The sequence below is a fragment of the Lagopus leucura genome, unplaced genomic scaffold (genome assembly GCF_019238085.1).
Source record: "Lagopus leucura isolate 7727_CA_CO unplaced genomic scaffold, USGS_WTPT01 Super-Scaffold_100002, whole genome shotgun sequence".
NCBI lineage: Eukaryota > Metazoa > Chordata > Aves > Galliformes > Phasianidae > Lagopus > Lagopus leucura.
This window is the reverse complement of record NW_024962263.1, coordinates 31,877,131-31,897,409: the sequence shown is the minus strand read 5'-3', so window position 1 is coordinate 31,897,409 and position 20,279 is coordinate 31,877,131. Positions and strand designations below refer to the sequence as shown.

The following is a 20,279-nucleotide window of genomic DNA, read 5'->3' as shown; positions in this document are numbered from 1 at the left end:
ATAAATCTCACAAGCACCCACAAGTCCTTTGTTTATCTTAACAGAACCAATTACAATAAGCTGGTCTTGGAGTACAGCTCCTGCTGGCTGACAAGCCATTAGTGTTGAAGGAAGGCTCATTTATTTGTCAGCACATCTGGAAGCTCAAGATAGACTTTATGCTTCCTGTGGCTTCAGGGAGACAACCCGTCATGCCGGTAGGCACTTCTGCCTGCTTCAAGCAGAACTTCCCATTATCTAAAAGTATATGAAAGAAAAAAAAAAAAAGAAAAAGAAAAAAAACCCACACCCAACTACAACAATAATCATTTAGGAAGTCTAGTAAAACATCATGCAATGGGCATATCTGGGAATGTGGTCTCTAGCATGACACTGAATTGCCTTACAGTATCAGAAAATATAACCCACTGTTTCCATACAGGGTGGCTTCTAGGAGGAGGACCATGACAACAGTCAACTTGATCCCTTGTCCATACTTCAAATTAAATCCATACACCCAGCAAGTCTGGGTTTTTTCAACAAATGGATTTTTTCAACAAAAACGGTATCCAGCAAAAAGAGGAATACGGTTTGATATTTTCGTTCTACTGAGGGGAGTCATCAGATGAATGATGTGAGTCATCTTACTGAGTGCTGATGAAATTTGGGTTGACACTGACCTTCATTCAGACATTCAGATTTAGAAAGCAGTGACCTCAAATTACTTTAAATGCCCCACTGTTTTAGCTTGAGAGCAATAAACTCTAAACATGTTCTCTCAACATTCTGCTCTTTGTTTCTAAAAGCATCATTTAAAAAAAAAACAAAACAACAGCAGCCAGGTAATTACTTCTGGCAAAAGATCAAAGCCACCACACAATTCCATCGTCTGCTGATAAAACAACAACAATTTAAGCAAGTGACCAAGGTAACAGATGAGGCCTTGAATGAAACAGCAGAAGAGGATTAAACAATTAAATAACACACTAAAGTTCTTATGTTACTTCAGACAATACAAATACTGATCCAAATTGGGCACAAGCACAACAGGTTACAAATTTCATAAGTAACTACGTACCTGCTCTCCTTGCTTCAATGCAAGCAATACTCATTTCTTCTTTCAATTCATGATTTTCGTTGGCGATAGCTTCACCTACTGTAACAAATCTTCCAACTGCCAGGTTAACTGCTTGGCCCACTCGCTGAATTGCCTGCAGAGTCTTGTCAGAACGCTTTGGTTTATCCTTGTGGTTAATAAGAGTAGTTATCTGTGAACAAGTAAGAGTCAACTATTAGAACTCTATACAAGATGTCTTTTTAATATCGTTGGCAAGTCTTGAGCAGAATTCAGAGACAGTTTTTTAGTATACTAATAAAATACAGAATGGAACCACAATGTATCATTTAACTTGTTAGAGAAGGGGGGGGAAAGAACATAACTAAATTTGCTCATCTGCTACGATTTCAGCTTGTCCCAGATCCGAAAGAATTGAGGGAGTATTTTCCTCCTAAACTGCCTAGGTTCTCCTACCAGTCAAGTCTATTGTAGAGCAAGAGCATAAAAGCTGTGCCTGTAATGCTCATATCACACCCAAGGAAAACGCAGGAAACAGTGTAAGATCTGTTCTGCTTCACAATTTGGTCAATGTCCAAGGCCTCCAGCTAAGATATCACTAAGTATTGTTTCTAGAAAAAAATTTCAGGTGTGAAGATCTTACTGGGGCTAGATTTAAATGCCAGGAGCTGACTTACTCATACTAGCAATATCAAATACCTTATAATTGAAAAAAACATCAGTATTTCAGAAAACACTGCACCACCACCACCTTGTCCCTCCCCCTAGAAAAGAAGAAAAAAAAACCCTAGAAAATACTAAAAACATTCCCAATAAATAGTGCTACTTTATTCAAGAACTGCTACGGGAATTAAGAATATTTTGTCCTAGAATAAAGCATCATTATTGAAATGCATCATCTACTCAGTACCTTCTTATGTATGTTTTCCTCTGTCCTACTTACTACCTACTACTGTACCCAAACCACAAGCTCCAAAGGAACGTCACTTTCTACAGTTCACATAACAAATCTGTCCCTCTAAGAGTCCTTCAGTTCACCAACCTCTCTCCTCAAAACCTAAAAATCCTTAAACACAGGTTAAGATGAAAACAAAATCCTATTAGAGAGTAAACCAAACATATCTCAACACTTTCAGGTTCATTCTAGAATTGGAGTGATATTACCAAAATGGATTAATTCCTCCCCTCCAATTACCATTACTTCATCGGAAATTCAGATTGATGTCAAACGGATCTTAAAAGCACACAAAAAACTGCAATATGCATTTTCCAGAATTCTTGCATTGTGAATGCTCATCATACAGCAAATTGTCCAATACCCATGGGTAATCTACCAATCCCATCAGGCCAGTACCTGACCACAGACAGTAAGAGTACAAAGAACATTAGCCCAAATGCTGAGAAAAAAACAATTCGCTAAAGAGTCACAACTCTGTTTCCTCAACTGATATTTAAGCAAACAGCAACCTAACATTATGTAAACAAAGGACTCAAACACTCACTGAGTTAATGACTTTTCAAAAGTATGTAGAATAACAAATAGAATACAAGTTGGATGCACATCCTGTCTGCAAGTCTGCCTCCCTCAGCATTTCATAATAGCAGAAGTTTAAACACGTTCTGTGTAACCCTGAAAAAATGCATTCAAAACTAACACTGCAGAATGAAAGGAATCCCACGGTCTGTTACAAATCTTCAAGGGCATTTAATCCCATATGTTACCATAGAGGTATGTAAATGACAAAAATCACTAAGATGTCACTTTCAGTTGCTTTAATCATTTTTAAACGTTTTTAGAACATTTTCATTTGAGAACATGGGTGAAGTTCACCTCTTCAGCACTCTTATGAAGATAAGAAATCACCAGTACTGCATGATTTCAGACAGAGAGAGCCCCCTCCATTCCCACTATGTAAGCTGAAGCAAGAAGCAGTAGCATGTTTCACCACCAGCATCATCTAGTCTGTAACACACACTGAAGTAGTTTGTAAGTGCAGGTAAAGCTTTGCAGATCTTTCCTGGAATAGATAACACCCAGATGGGTAATATAATTTCTTTGGGACTAGCTATATTACAGCCACTTGAGTAATCACTGTAATGTTAGAATGGAAGGAAACTCATTGACCAATAGACATCAGTCAAGTGATCTGATGCACACAACAACTCCAGGCAAAGCTACAGGTTTGGGGCAGAGTGGCTGAAGGACTATGTGGACAAAACAGATCTGGAGGTATTAGTCAACATTCAGCTGAACAAGAGCCAGCAGTGTGCCCAGGTAGCCAAGAAGGCCAATGGCATCCTCTTTATCAGGAATAGTGCAACCAGCAGGAGCAGGGAAGTGATCACCTCTCTGGAATCAGTTCTGAAGAGGCAGCACCTTGAGTACTGTGTTCAGTTTTGGGCCCCTCACTACAAATGTGAGGTCCTGGAGTGTGCCCCAAGAAGGGCAATGAAACTGTGAAGGGTCTGGAGCACAACTCTGATGAGGAGCAGCTGAGGGAAGCGATTGTTCAGTCTGGAGAAGAGGAAGCTCAAGTGAGACTTTATCACTCTCTACGATAACCTGAAAGGAGGTTGTGGCAAGGTGGGTATTGGCCTCTTCTCTCAAATAACTATCGATAGCACTACAGGGAATGGCCTCAAATTGCATCAGGCGAGATTCAGGTTGGACATCAGGAAAAAATTCTTCACTGATAGAGTGGTCAGATGCTGGAATGTGCTGCTCAGGGAGGTGGTGGAATCACGGACCGCAGAGGTGTTCAAGAAGCATTTTGATGTTGTACTGAGGGACATGGCTTAATGGAAAATATTGGAGATAGGTGGACAGTTGGAATAGATGATCTTGGAAGTCTTTTCCAACCTTGGTGATTCTATGATTCTATATCAAGATATAAATACCTTCATGCCTATTAAAGTGTTATCAACACCACAACGTTAGATATGGCAAATGTAGCCTGTACTGATACAGTAAATTTTGCATAGAAAAATAAGTATATATATACGTATATATGCTTATATATAAGCATATATACCCTGCACCTCCAAGAGCGTTATCTAAGCTCTGCTTTAAACTTAAGGCCTCCCATATATTTAATTCTCTACATACTGTATCACCCAGTTACTAACACTTGTAGTGTCTGGGCAGGAGTTAACAACTGCAGAGATTACCTGTAAGCCTCGCTGAACAAGAGAAATACGTTACATACTGTTTACTTAAGAATTTACCTGCCATGTGCTAGAAAGGAAACAGACCTTTCAACGATGTTTACATTCTGTTGAATAAGAACTCATACTTTTACATGAAATACTTGTGTGAGATTGAGATGATCAGCTTAAAGACTGTGTGATCTCAAGAAACTGTCAGTTACAACGCTTATCATCTTGTGGAAAACAGCCTTCTCCCCCACAACATTACTGGAACAAACATATAGCCATAACAGACCAAGCTGTACTTGATATTTAAGGAAATGAGTTCAATTGTGGCAGTTTCCAAGCAGCTGTTTTCTTAGCTTTTGGAGGGCTTTCAGATAAGGCATTTAAGTTGTTATATGCTTCATGCACAGGAAGCATCATGGCAACACGCCTCACTAAAAATATCATAGTGTCTATTTATTATCAGTGTAATTAAGTCTTGCATGACTGAATGAAGTGATACTTAAAGAGACTGGGTTTCAGGAAGTGTTTATAGACTACTATATATAAAACCAACGGAAATGTAGCTATTTCACAGCCATTTCCACAAACACAGAAGTTAAACTGGGAAATTATGATGGAAGGTACCTTACACGCCTCCTCACACTGCACGCTGTACGTAGGATGATTTAGGCCTACATGAGTAATGTTTGTTATTGCCTCACCTTATCAGATTTCCTGTTAGAGCAAATACTTAAGGTATTTATTCTGTAAATTGAGGATTAGCTATAGTCTTGTAGCAGACTTAGATTAACAGCTCATCTTATGTATCGCATGTTTTCACCTTCGCATCTTCCATTAATATCATATACGTAGAAAACATATTTTTGAAATAAATACAATGACAGCAATGGAAAGCCTTTGCTAAGAAAATGCAATAGCACTGCATACTAGGCAAGAAGATATAAACACAACAGGAGCATGCCACAAAGTACGTTTAGTTGCAGTTGACAGGATAAGTAAAAACTTTGGCCACAGCAGTCTCCTCACAGCTCAAACTTTTATTAACTCATATTAAGCTGGGAGCTAAGGGAGTGGGAAATGACTTCTAATATTACTTTTGGGCACTGTATCTCATTAGGTTTTATGTAACTTCCCAAGGACAGACAGGTCTGGTTCATTCAGCCAGAAGGCAGCAGACATTGCTCTAACATCTACCTCTGCTACAGAATACAACCATACTTGCAGGAACACAGGACATTCACTCCTAAAGGCCTACAAGCAGAACTGCCAGGAATGCTTCTCATCACAGAAGACAAACCTCAGGGAACTCAAGAGGTGGATGAGGAAGGACTACCTGCTTACCTGTCCTAGGAATCAAGTCTGTCAAAATCAGATGCATGTTTAGGCATGAGGAGAAGTCTTACTATTTTCTAAGATTTTGAGCACTCATCTACAAAATATCCACATACACACACACCCTTGTATTTTTTGTTTGTTTGTTTGTTTTGTTTTTGTTTTTAAGAATTAGAAGGCCTTATCTTCCTACTCAGGTTTTAATTGTAGGAATTCAACTCTGAAAGTTTTTAAAAGCAAGAAAAGATTCACAAAAATGAAATTTTGGATGCTACTTGAGAACACCCAAAGGAGGGTGAAGGATCTTGAGGGTAGGAGGTATGAAGAGCGGCTGAGGTCCCTGTGTTGGCTCAGCCCAGAGGAGCTGAGGAGCTGAGGGGAGGCCTGATGGTGGCTGCAGCTCCTCACAGGGAGTGGAGGGGCAGCGCTGAGCTCCAGGCAGCTGCGAGTTAGGGAAAGGGTCTGCACCAGAGGGTGGTGGGCATAGAATAGGCTGCTGGAGTTCAAGGAGTGTCTGTTCAGTGCTCTCAGACATATGATCTGAGTTTTGGGTGGTCTTGTGTGAAGCCAAGAGCTGGACTCAATGATAGGTCCTTTCCAAATCTAGATATTCTGTGATTCTATGAAATGCAACTGCATTAGCTACTGATGCACTAATTAAATGTAGAAACCCATGTTCTACTTAACATGAAAATAGTATTTGAAACATCTGTCTCTGCTTTATGAACAATTGAAAGAGAACATTTTCTTCTACATTTTGTTCCTGTGTATGAAAGGACAACCAACCCCCTCTTGCACAAGTCCCACAGACCTCAACACGTTGTACAGGGCCTCAAGACACTATTTCTGTAAAAGAACAGCTTGCAAGAAGCAATACAATACTGCTACCATATATTTACATATTTTGCCTATAAACAGGATGCAAAAGACAGTACAAAAACTCTGCATGACCAAGAATACTGAGTTCCTTTATGCTTAGAATCATAGAAACATTCAAGTTGGAAAGGATTTCTAATGGCTGCCTGGTCCAATTCCTTTGCGATGGACAGGGACGCCTACAGCTACATGTTGCTCAGAGTCCCACCTTGCCTGACCTTGAATGTCTGCAAGGATGGGGCATCCACCACCTCTTTGAGCAATCTGTTCCAGTGCCTCAACCACTCTCACTGTTCAAAAAAAAAAAAAAAGTTTCTTATATCCAATCTAAATCTCCCCCCTTCTAGATTGAAACCATTTCCCCTTGTCCTACCACAACAGACTGATAAGGAATTTGCCTTTTTTTTCTTATAGCCTCCTGTTAGATACTGACAGACCACTCTCAGGTCTCCCCAGAGGGTCTCTTCTCCAGGCAGCCCCATCTCTTTCAGTCTGTCCTCACAGGAGAGGTGTGCCATCCCTCAAATCATTTGTGGCCCTCCTCTGGTCATGCTTCAACAGGTCCACATCTCTCCTGTACAGAGGACTACATATCTGGATGCAGTACTTGCAGTATTGAGATTGTTGTAGTTGCATCTTTATAAGAGGACTTTCCAAAAGCATTTTATTGCTTTTCTTTCTCAAAAGCCTTGAGGAAAGCGAATGAAATAAACCACTTTGACAACCTGTAAGCTAATTCACTTATCTGCAGGCAAGTGCTTATAGGAACCTCTGGCAATCTTTCACATGTAGCACCTGACAAGCTGATGGCTGATAAGCCAAGTTTGGACAGGAAGAAAGAATAATCCAGGGTGGGCAGTGACAAGCAGAAGATGGCAAACAGCACAAGAAGAGCCCTACCAAATCAGATTGCCAGCCTACTTAAACTAGTGTCTCCAACAGGGGCTAAACATGTCAGGTACCTAGGAAAAAATTCAACAAAAACAACCCAAATAGAATATTAAACAAGCAAACGAGATACTACTCGCTATGTTACACTTGTATCAAGAGTTTTGATTAACTGCAAATTGTACTTTGCATTTTAAAACAACATTTAAACTTGTACTTCTCATGCAAAACAGCTTCACATGTAGACAGTATTATTTTGATGGAGGTCAGAAAAGCTCTCTACACTCCCATCTTTCTGATCTAGGCTTCAAAACCTACCTCAGACCTCTGTAAACTTTGCAAGGAAAGACAAGAGTTCACTCAGAACTCCAAATTTGAATACACACCTCAGATAATTAGCTTCATTACTATACACTTGTTATACATTCTTGGAATTGTTTAGTGAACAAAAGGATTGAATTCAATGCAAGGCTGTACTAAAGCAGGGAATGGCCTTTCTTTGTGCTGAAAGCATTTTTAGAAAAACAAGGGTCCTTTAAACTTCAAGATTAAAACCCAACACCATCAAAACCATTATCCAAAAAAGCAAAGATACAGATGAACTTGTTCAGTAGTGATGTAGACTTCTATGACACCAATTTATTTCCTCTAGACTGTTTTGGGGGCTTTTGAGATTTCTCCACTCCAAACAAATGAAAAGTCTGGATTATTTTTTTTTTCTGTGTGATTATTTCCAACTTTTAACTTCTTTTCTTTTTTAGAAGTTGCTAAAAGGAACTCTGAAGAAACAGAAGCAAACAACACAGCAAACAACAGACATTAGTTTTTACAATCCATGGACTCTTACACATTATGTGGAATTGATAAATATCCTAATAACGTTACTAAAATAACACTGCTGTAAAGGAGAAATTCACTTGCTTCGTAAAATGCAGTTTTCACAAACTCCTTGAAAATCATTGATTCAAAGATACTTGGCAGAAAATTGACACTCCTGCCACACTCTTTTCTCTCTCGCCACCCCACACAGAGCAGAGGAAGATAAGGAACCCTGAACAATGTTCAACGATGCTTGACCACTGATCTAACAACACTGAAGTTTTCAATCTTTTTGTTATATGCCTTACAAGTCAGACAAGTGACTTATCTTCTTGCCCAAAAGAAGGTTTCTATAAAAACCAGTGACAGTGGGGAAGATATGTATTTTTAAACAACTTAAGTTTCAATTCCATTTCCTTTTTGAAAAGATGTGGGGAAATTTAGAATGAGATTCCCACTTCTGAGCAATTTGACACTTAAGTTGGGAAAAATATTTTGTTTTAATTCAAATTTAACTAATTTCTAATGTCTAATTTAACATTTTCTGATTAAATATGTAAATCAAGTGCCCCGAACATCATGGTATATGTACTTATTCATCCTAAGATGTATCAAAAAATAAAATGGCCTTTAATGCCTTTGCATTCTAACAGTCACCACACAGAAATTTTACTGAAATGCACAACTTCCTCACTAGAAAATGAACTTGAGCTAATGAATGCAATAATTGGTCTTAATGGTACAGAAGCCAACAACAACTCCTCCTGTTGCTCTCCAGTTCAGTACCTTCTAACCTGAATGGATAGATTTCAAAAATACAGCTATTACCCTCTTTTAATTCTGCACCTTGAAATTCTGGGCAAAAGCAAGTCCAACAAAACAAGAACAACTCAGATGGAAGCCCATTGTTTAAGGTGTACTTTCAGATGTGGTCAAAACAGATGCACACATTTTCAGCACCAGAGAGATGCAAGTCTCAGAAATAACTCAATTTACAAACATGATCAGATAAACCTAAAACCAAAGACTGAATGCCAAATAATTATTGTGGCTTTCTTGTCTAACTTGCCTCTGTTAGCTCACCTAAACCTCTGTGCAAGCAATGCCTGAGACACCTCTGATCTTCTCAATCAGAAAAAGTCACTGTTAGGGAACTAAGAATTCAGATATTGTAACATAGGATGTAACACAAATACCACACTGATACAGTCTGCAGTCGAGACCTCTTCCAATTCAAGTCGGGACTGGATCCTGCAGATGTGGAAATAGTTGCCTGTTAGCCCCATAGGCAGCTTCACTGATATGAATGCCAGTCACACAGTGCCTTGTACTGCATGTTACAGACAGGATAGTTTTTCAATCCTTTTTTAGAAGGAGCTACCTTTGCAGTTCTTTGGCATACCACTTCAGTTCAGAGCAACATCTGGTATTGCTTCTTGAAAAACTCGTGCTTGTCTAGGGATTAACAGAGAAGTACAATGTACTCTGGAAAAAGGCTTTGTGTGTAACTATTATCCACTTAGAGAAGTGTAAACAACAACAGCAACACAAAACTTGCATATAATTTAGGAACCATTATCTGAAGAGCTCACGAGTAAATTACATTTAAATATGCTTCAATTTTACAACTGAAGGAATTTCAAAACATAATAAACTCTGATAATGAAAGGGCACATTCCTTACACTGTTTTAACTCCCACATTTTAAATCCTTGTAAGTTGGGACAGTACGTCCTTTCCAAATAGCTTCGATCCCTGTGAATAAGAAAAAGGCATTTACAACACTGAGTTACTAGAACTAATGTTCACCTTCATTTTTACTTGAAAATACATAATGTGCGGTTATAAGTGGTTACATTCATTCTGCTTAATATAAAAAGTCCATACCAAAGTGTTGCTTGATGACAAAATCAACCATGTAATATTTTTCCATATAATTCTGAAAGAATCACAGTATTTGCTCATATGTTTTTTGCAACTTGTGTTTAGGAGTTATCCTAACATTTCACTATTCATGTAATGTATAAAAACAAGAAATCATCTGGTTCACTACACAAATTATCAATTAAAAAATAGAACCAGATTCTACATTACTGCTCAGTTACCCCTTGAGCTTTAAACAAGGCAGTACAACTCAACAAGTAGAAATGATGAGGCTTTAGCTAGTAAGGGTTACGCTTTGCAATGCAGAAAGCAATGGTCTCATATTACCATACAGCAATTTTATTGATCTATAATCAGAATTGTTTGCAATCATTCATTCTTAATTCATCCGCTGGGGATTTCAGTACCTAATCGAAAACCATCTGTTAACAATGCTGAGTAGCAAGAAAGCTGCTCTCATTCTTTACGCGCAGGGCCACTGTGAGGCAGTTTTGATGTAATACTCTGCTGGAGAACTACAAAAATGTGCTTAATCTATAGAAAAGACGTTAATCAGATCTCACAAGTGTAAAAGATAAGCTTCCTTTGAAAAAGAGCAGCTGATTTTAAGCAAAGTCGCTATGAAGTATCTTGCTTCAATTACTTGAAATGTTACAGCAATTCATTTGTTACCAAAGCTGAATATCACAATGGAGGCGCTAAGCTGAATTCAAAGCCAATTGCACCAGTTAAGGTTTCATGTGGTAAATGTTCCAATGCAATTTTCTTTGTAAAGCAGAATATCATTTGTGATATTAATATTAAAAAACTAACATAACATTAAAATAATATTCACTTATTTAAAATATCCTAAGGTATTCCTATGCTCTCAAATATACCTTAAAAACCACAACTGTAAGCAACTATCTCCCTTTCACCGATTCTTAACAACTCAGCTTCAACAATTAAACAGTCAATTAGGAACAAGCCTCAGTGATGAGAAATCTGCAACAGCATCAGCCCAGAGATGCATCTGAGGCTGTGGTACGACAGAATTGATCACAGGATCTACAGTCAGATGATGAACTCATGTGGTTAACTTTCCTGCATAAATCAAAGAGAAAGAAGCAGTCTCTTTAAAGGGCACAGAGTACATAGGGTAGACTGAACAGCTGAATTGCTGCAAGCTTCATTTTCCAGAAAAATGTATGTTTGTACAGAATAAAAGATTCATAATACAAAACACAAAGTCATAAATTAATCCAAAATACCTATGGAACCAAAAGGAGGAGACAATGAGTTAGTCGCTAATTGAATCTAATGAGGTACAGCTCTGTAAACAAGCAGCATACCACATGCTTCCAGAGTCAACAGCAAAGTTAATGTGTACGATGGCAATCACTGCACACTTTCCCTGCAGTACCAAATTCTGTCTAGTTTAGCAGGAAGTTTCCTTCACTCAGTACAAGTTACAACATAAGCCTCTACACAGTAATTCGTAATTTTATTACTCTACAACAGTGCCAAGTCTACAGTGACTACCAAATTAATTCACACAAGAAGAAAATCGTGGAGCTGCTCAAAGCTTGGAGGTTGGCAGAATTCTTAAAGTACGGAAAGAGAAATATTTGTACCCAAGAAGCATTTTAAAAGGGAAGCACTCATTAGATTTTTTTCCCCTCAAGTGCACTGAAGAAAGTAGTAAGTTTAAGACAAACATGGACTGCTCTACTTTTTCCATCTCCAAGAAGAGCCGTAAGGAACAACTCCCAATGTTTGGCACCACATTGGAGCAAGCGCAGTCAACAACACAAGAAAATGTTAAAACCTTCTGGAGAAGAGAAAGGCCTAGAAGTATCCCAAACATGCAGCAAAACAAGGCAGGCAGGGGGCTTCATGGAATAAGTCTCTCAGTGCACCCGCTGCATGAGAAATGCAAGTAAGCCGAAATGGAGAAAAGCTCAGACTTTTTCACATTCAGGAAGCAAACAAAAATAAACATTCCTTAATTTCAGGAAAGTTGTCCAAAGAACGTAAGAGACAATCCTCTACCTAGTCTCTAAAGCATGGATGTACAACATTTGGCTTGCCTGGGATGCAAGTGGAGAGGAATTGTCTTGTGCTACATATAAAATAGTTAGTGGATATAGTTAACAAAACTTAGTTTTTTATTTGTTTTATTAAAAAACAATAACAAACATAAAATTGGGGGAGTAGACATATATGCTCTAAAGGAAGAAGAGACAATATATTCAATATGCAAAAAGCTCAGAAGTATGTCTGTGAATGAGTCCAATATAATATAGTCCAATATAATATTACAACTCCAGACTTTTGAACATTAGGTTGCATACATGACTAAAGCATGATGCTGAGGAAAAGCAGGATTTTTTTTTCCAGTTTTTGCAAACTAGTGATAGAAAGATAGATTCTAAGTGTGCTCTTGGGATATAACTGTTTTACAGTCACTAGTAAAAACCCATTAAGACAAATCCATGACTGAATAATCCTCAAGAACACTACATGTGCTTAGAAGAAACAAATATTTGTTAAAATGTGTCACATGTGTTAGTTATCACATAAGTGACAATAGAATCTTTCACATAAGTTTTGACCGGTTTTGGCACCATACATGCATGCGTCCCCACAAATAAGCCTTATGAAGCAACTTTGCCACATCCTGACAAAATATTCTTCAGTAAGGCCACAGAGAAAGATCCACATCCATGGTGCAGAACTGAACGCGAGCTGCCGTCCCACATTTTGCTGCTACTGGGTACAACATAAGCAATCTAGCTGTTACCGGGCACCTGAGGTCTTCTAAGCCAACAGGACACAAAAAAGCTTTCCCAAACACAATATTAATCTACAGATAACACTCAATGTCATGCAAAAGTAGCACGCTGAACTCCATGGCTGCAGTTCTACAATACCTGTCTCTTTGATGGAATACGCTTGTTCAGTTCCATGCAGAATAACAGCAGTTTCACTAAACAAAGTAACTTACCAGCTCTTATAGTTGGTTTCTTCAGGAGCATAAGCCTGATAAAATCAGTTACTGATTCAAAGTGACAGTAGAAGAGGCTGTGAAAATATTAGGTACAATGAACTAGAACAACTTTATATACCATTCACTAGTATTTCAAGGAACACAAAGATGTAACAGATGATATCAGCCTTTTCCATGCAACCTCCTTCTTAAAAGTAGATTGATAGTTGAGGTATAGAAGTTGCCTGATGCTTGTACATTAATACAAACGATGAGGCAAACAGAAGTAATGGACACCCAAATAAAAATTACATACTGGAAAAGACTCGATATTTGGTGTTTCTGAAGGGAAATCTTGCCTCACAACATAACCAGAGCTCTCTGGAGAGGTCATAGATTATAGGGCTAAGGATAGACTCTGCTTCTTAATTCTCTTTCAGCAAAGTCCATTTAAAGGGTTTCAGCGAATGAGGAGAAAGATGGAGTAGAAAGGCAGAAAGTGAATGATCGCCCATTGTAACAATGGCAGTTTCACAGAAACCTTTGCTGGAACATGAATTATTCTACATGATCGTGAAGAGAGAGGGGTGATAAGTTTGTAATAAAACGATGGAAGTTTGCTGGTGATCCCAAGTTATTCATGGCAGTAAAGATAAGATCCAACTAAAGAACTGCAGATGCATCTTACAAAACCAACCAGATAAAAATGTCAGATGAAAATCACTAGAGATCAGAGTGATACAGATGCGAAAATACTCCTATCTTCCTGTATGCAATGATAACTGACCATTACTCCTCAGCAGCACAACTTTTTTCAGTGCAATATCTGGCTACAATGAAAAAATATGCAATTTGCATAAAATGAAAGAGACTACCAGTGACATGTAGTCTGGCTCCATACTCCAGCCAGGTCCAATTACTGCATGTTGCTAAAGGTCTGGCCCAGTGAGCTTCTCATGCCTCCAGGAACGCAGGTATAGATTTTCTGCACACGTCTTCCAGTGTTTGAGTACTGGGACAGCAAAAGAGAGCCTTTTCCTATATCTCAGGTTTCCCACGTTCCAATTTCTGTCATTTTCTTCTTGCCTATCACCATGCATCTCTAGGAAGGACCTACCTTCACCATATCTGCCTGACACACATAGTTGCAGACAACAGTGAGCTCTGCCATTAGCCTTCTTTGCTCAATGGAAAGCAAACATGCTTCCTGTAACCCCTCCTATGTCACATGTTTTCCTAATATCCACATTTATCTTTTACCAGAGAGTGCAAGAGCTGTTTTCTGGATGCTGGCAGAGCAGTATGTATATAAAAATGTAATGTTTACTGAAATTGGAATTACTTCAGCTAGCTTCAGAGAAACCAAGGAAACAATATCATAGTAAAGAACAGGCTTCTTTTTTTTTTCCTTCTCAAGGCACATACCACTGGCTGTTTATTCAGAATCTGAAACTGACAAGAACAAATTCAGAAACATTTGTGTCTTTGACTTTTTTTTTTTTTAATTATTTAAGTTTTGACTACATTGGCCAAACAAATCCCCAAACCTCTGACAGTATCACCCACAAATCACAGAAATTGGAAAATCACATTCAGTAACATGTGAACACAACAGTTTTTCAAAGTGCCTATGGCAAAATGCACTGCCTGAAGCTGAGGAGTTAGCTGCTATCCCACGAGTCTGTACACAGGCAGGTAGGTTCCCTACAACTACGAGAAGTGACTTTCTTTCAGAAACCAGACAGAGCTCAGGCTTCCACTTCTGAACTTCTCAAGTGCCTTACTCTGAAGGTTCACAAAAAAAAAACTGGTCTACAGTTTGTCAGAATGCTTTCTTGGAACAGACCCATACAGACAGACAGCTGAGAAGATGCCTGCTTACTGCTAGACTAGCAAGCAGGTACATACATAATGGCAGCTGAGGAAGTCGCTGGTGGAGCCACATCCTGGAAAGTGCTTTTTCCCTGTCTTTGCCTTTCCCCGATTATTTCAAATGACTTGTTATTAAATGAGTCAGCACTGACCGCTTTAAACACCCTTCCTGACTTACGTTGCCAAAAACTTTCCATAGAAAAATAAAAACCAACTTAATTAGTCTGGAAATTGCAGCAGCAGTGAAGGAGATGTCTAGATTTTAGAACACTGTGCCACTTTCATGTGAAACACAGAACTAAAGGCACCCAACGGGGTTTGACCCATAAAGCCATATTTTCTGAACTGCGTGCCAAATGCTTTGTACAGTACTGCAGAATAATTCCCTCCACAGCACAGATATGTGGATAGCTAAAAAGAAAGGTTAGCAAACTGTGGCTTAAGTCTACAGTCTTCTTTTGTCAGTTGCAGAGCTATTAGGAGAGGTAAGCATGAGGCTAAGAATAGATCTAAATAAAAAGAAGATCTAATTTAGCTCTGTAAATACTAACTTTTTAGAAAAGTTTATTCATGAACATATCCAGTAGAGAATCTAAGAGTAGTTTTGACAACTGGGAGAACAGGAATCTTGTACCACTGCTGGTGGCAAATTTACTCTGACACTATGTAGTCTAAGAAAAGCAAATGGAAAAGTACCATTAAAATAAATGCTGAGTAAGAGAAGGTAGTCAAGCACATTCACAGTATGACATGAGTTAAAATAAGAATCAATACAGGGAGTTTGGTGGGGGTTTTTTTGTTTGTTTGTTTTTTTGGCTTAATGAAAGATTTAGCTAACCAAAAGAGGTTGCAAGTGAGGCTACCTAGGGTTTCCTGTTCCTTTAGAAGCGGTAGTGAAAAGCAGTAACAACATTCTCACTTTTTTTTTCAGTAGCACGCAAGTATCACATAGCACTTTCCAGCTTTTAACAAAACTGTCACCTATGAAGTTTACTTCACAGCATGAATAATAATTCCCTTTGCAAGAGTATTTTGCACAAGCGCAAAGCCAAAGTCCTGCACTTGCTGCAGATACATAGCTTATGCAGAACATAGGAAACAAATTATAAGAGATAAAGCACTATTTCTGCATAAATCCTCAAACAAAGACAATGAGATGTCTACTAAAAAAATCTCCATGAAGCAAGTATGGAAATAACTGAAACCTGTACAATAAGTAGGGCACTGTATCAGGCCAGTTTAGGGAACTACTGCTGATACCATCAGTAACTTCAGCCTGAATCTGAATGGAGCTCAGCACTCATGTTCCAAAGGCGCAGGCTTGTTCCAAGTCAGGAGCACTGCACTAGGAGAACAGTAAGCTTTGAGTTTTTAGAAATGCTCAGACATCTTCCTAACATAGTATTAATGAAAGATGCTTAGCATGTCTGGAAGAGATGATCATAGGTTTTGTGGTCATTAACATAGGCACTGCCAACTATGAAGGATGCTCTGAAACTAATGCCTCCTGTTTTATTCTGATGGCTCACACATTAGAGGCAGATGTTGGTGGTATGGCAGTAGACATTGGATCTTCCCACCAACATGCCGTTACATTTTATTGCTTGTGTGATAGATGGCAGCGGTGGGGCAGTCTGGCACAATGGCGTCTGACATGAAAGTGCATATGAAGAAAAGATGCCTGAATTCCTCCCTGTGAAAAAATGGCACCCGTTGACATTCATCAGTGCTTGCTGAACATTTATGGAGACCAAACAGTGGATGTGAGCACAGTGAGGAGGTAGGTGGTCCAATTCAGCAGCAGCAACAGTGGGTCACCTTCGCTGGTACAGATATTTCTGAGTGTGACATGCAGGCTCCTGTTCACTGCTGGCAAAAATGCAGAGCTAATGGTTGTGACTATGTTAAAAAACTGTTTTGCAGCTCAGAATTTGCTTTACCAATCATAGTGTGCTCTCTGTATCTGTTGGAGTGTTCATGGAAATTAACAGGAGGCATTATTTTCGGAGCAACCTACATACATACACAAAGATACAAGACAGCCTCTCCTAAGGAGTATTCCAAAATAAGAATGTGCGCCTCATCACACAAACCTGTCAAAAGGAGGGATTTAGAAGCTGTTAAGCCCAGCCTTGGCAACTGGAAAGGTTTTTGTTTGCTCTTAAGCTTCCTAAAAGGAGTCTCCATGTTTTACCTCTCTGTTGTTTCAGGAGTAGAAAGTTCACTGAAGTGTATTGAGGCTCTGCTACAGAACAAGCAGCTGAACCCCTGAGGTGGGTTTCTCTGAGCTGACTGGGATAAGAAACTACCGTAAGTACAGAACCATGGTCACAACCCTCTCCGATAGGCTGCCCATGCCCATGCAAAACGGGGCTGCCTACGGCATCTTTCCAAGAGGACTGCCACAGTACAAAGGCAATTTCGCATCACTCCGACTAATGGGGTTTTTGTACTGCTGCTACATGCTGCGAAAAGGTTCTGCACAGACGCACAGATCGGTTTTAACTAACTTTTACAATCCACGTTCAAAGTACAAAAACGCTATCAAGCAAACACTGTACACGTTACTTTCATTCACAGTTTCTTCAAGCAAGAACAGCTTTATTGGGCATTCCAAACTCCAGTTTTGGAACTAAGGACCAAATGAACAAAACCGACCGAAGCTGTTAGCATACAAACATTCAAAACCCGATTTATTGCTTCGAGATCGGCCCGGACCGTGCGGGATACGTTCGGAGGTCACAGTTAACACATTATTTAACTTCTTAGCATTCAAGCGCTACCCCCAGTGCGATGAAAGCTCAGATCGATGCCGCCCCGCGCAGCCAGCTCCCAAAAGCCGCCCGGCCCACACGCCCGGAGCGGAGCGCCAACGCCGGGCGGGACAACCGAGCGCGACAGTCCGGACGGCGGGGGAGCCCCGCAGCCGCCCCTCAGCCCTCCGCGGGGCGGGGGAGCGGAGCCCAGGCGTTACGCAACGGCCCCGCGACCTTGCTGGGAGCCGGACTGCGGGAGGGGAGCATCCCTCGCCCCGGCCCCCGCGGCGGGACGGAGCCGCGCAGCCCGCGCGGGGCCGGGCAGCGGGAGGGCGGGAAAGCGCATTTCTACCTGCGACACCAGCGGCACCAGCGTCTGCTCCACCGAGCGCGTGCGGATCTCCAGCCCCGCGTCCGCCCCCAGCCCCGACGAGGACGACGAGGAGACGCCGCTGCTGCTGCACGGGGACGTGGCCATGGCGGGAGCCTCCGGCTCCCTGCTATCGCCCCTCACTCCCCCTCGGCCAAACTCCGCTCCCGCCGCCCTCTCGCCCGTTCTCGGCGGCCCCCGAACGCCGCCGCCCCGCCCCCTGCCGCGCCCCTCCCCCGCCCGCCGGGACGCGCGCTCGGCCCCCCACCCCCCCCGCCCGGCGGCCCCTTCCCCGCCCCCGGGGATAGGATTTAAAGCGGCAGCACTCGGCCCCCCCCTCCTTCTTGCGCCCCGCCGGTCAGTCTGCGCCCCCTGCCCTTCCCATCCGCGGCCCTCAGCCGCCCGTGGGCACAGAGCCGTGCCCTGAGGCCGTCGGGATGGGATGCAGGGGATCCCGGTGCGGCTGTGGGAATCCTGAGTGGTTTGGGGTTTACTGCCCCGCGGCAGCCGCGGGGACGAGGGATGTATGTGTCCTGAACGTGGGCTGTGCCCAGAGAGCGGCTGCGGTTTGGATCTTGCTAAACACAGCCTTCATGCAAAAGCAGCTCTTGTGGGTGGCCGATCAGCACAGAGAAGGCAAAAGTACTTTTAAAGGAATAAAAGTTCTTTTATTATTTTTTCCCCCCTTTCTGGTTTTGGAATGGGCTAAACTCACTTCCCAACATTAGCTTACAACCTGTATTCAAAAATCATCAATTCACAAATGCCTGCTTTTCTAATTTGGGTCTACAGCCATTTCACATCCTGGCATGAGGCATGTAGAAGTGCAATAAATTTTTGATGCTATTAGATAGCATCCAAAAGAGATCTACAAAGGCAGTGAAGGTTCCAGAGGGCAAGAGACATGAGGAGTGGCTGAGGTCCCTGTGTTGGCTCAGTCCAGAGGAGCTCAGAGGAGCTGAGGGGAGGCCTGATGGCGGCTGCAGCTCCTCACAGGGAGCGGAGGGGCAGCGCTGAGCTCTGCTCTGTGTGACAGCGACAGGGAACGGCCTGGAGCTGTGTCAGGGGAGGGCAGCTCGGGGTCAGGGAAAGGGGCTGCACCACAGGGCGGTGGGCACGGCCCTGAGTGCCGGAGTTCAGGGAGTGTCTGGACACCGCTATCAGACAGGGTTTGAATTTTGGATGATCCTACGGCAAGCCAGGGATTGGACTCCATGATCTTCATTGGACCCTTCCAACTGGGACTGTCTGTGATTCTGTGAACCTGAAGTTTTCCCATCATCCAGTGAAGAAAGGCAGTGAAAGAAAAAACTTCAGTCAGAAAATATATACATTAGTACATGCAAACATCTGGGGAATGCTGAGCAGCCCATGGATCCATCTCCCACAGAGATGACTTGGCACCACCTCAGCTTCTCTGTGCTCTGTGCAGTGCGATCACAGCAAAGGAGTTGCAGGAGAGTGAGACAAACTCTCTACTCAAACCACAGACCCTACACTCACCATTAACTCAGAAAGAGTAAACTATAGACATCCTGCAGGCTAGCCTAAAAGATCCCCCAGCAGTATGCCAGAAGATAGAAGAACAAGACCCTTCTTCTTTAGTCTGCTGCGCTAGGCTCAGGTGGAATGCCACCATAGGCCCTTCACCTCCAGATGAAGACCTAATGGAAATGGATCTGCCTCCAGGACAGCTGGCCTAGAATGATGCCATTGTGCCAGGGCTCGCATCAGTGTGGTCACAGGAGCGACACTGAAGGTCCAGGCACCCAGCTCATTATCTACTCCACAACCTCCATGGCTAGAATTAGCTGGGAGACCATCCATTAACATCCAGTAGGCTTGCCTGTGGGATGGCTTCCTTTCCCATCCCCCATCCCTGCTCCTTGTGAAGGAATTAGGAAAAGGTTCTTCAGCGAGAGAGTGGTCAGTGGTCAGGCCCTGGAACAGGCTCCCAAGGGCAGTGGGCAGGGTCCCAAGCTGCTGGAGTTCAAGGAGTGTTTGGACACCACATTCAGACATAGGTTTTCAATTTTTGATAATCTTCTGTGGGGTCAGATGCTGGACTTGATGATCTCTGATGAACTCAGGATGTTCTGTGGTTCTATGTCTATGCAAATTTGTGGAAACAAATTCAGAAAGCTTAAGAGCTCTGTGGCACAAGCTACCAAGATGCAAAGCAGCTCTCATTCAGCACTAGGGTAACTTAATGCAGCGCTATGCACAAGTCAACAAGGTTTGCCTAAGGTCCAGCCTGGTAAATCACGATGACTCCTTAGTTCCCTCCTCAGCACTGGTGATTTAT

General features: G+C 41.6%; 1 protein-coding gene across 1 annotated transcript in view; it reads right to left on the bottom strand.

The window, feature by feature from the left end:
• Positions 1 to 18,090, bottom strand: part of CTNNAL1 (catenin alpha like 1) — a 58,906-nt gene extending 40,816 nt beyond the window's left edge. The window contains exons 1-2 of the mRNA XM_042869282.1: positions 17,957 to 18,090; positions 1,058 to 1,247 (exon numbers count right to left, since the gene is read on the bottom strand). Of these exons, the coding sequence (XP_042725216.1) occupies positions 1,058 to 1,247; positions 17,957 to 18,082 (316 nt within the window). The 5' untranslated portion in view covers positions 18,083 to 18,090. The remainder of the gene's footprint in view (positions 1 to 1,057; positions 1,248 to 17,956) is intronic.
• Positions 18,091 to 20,279: the final 2,189 nt, after the last annotated feature.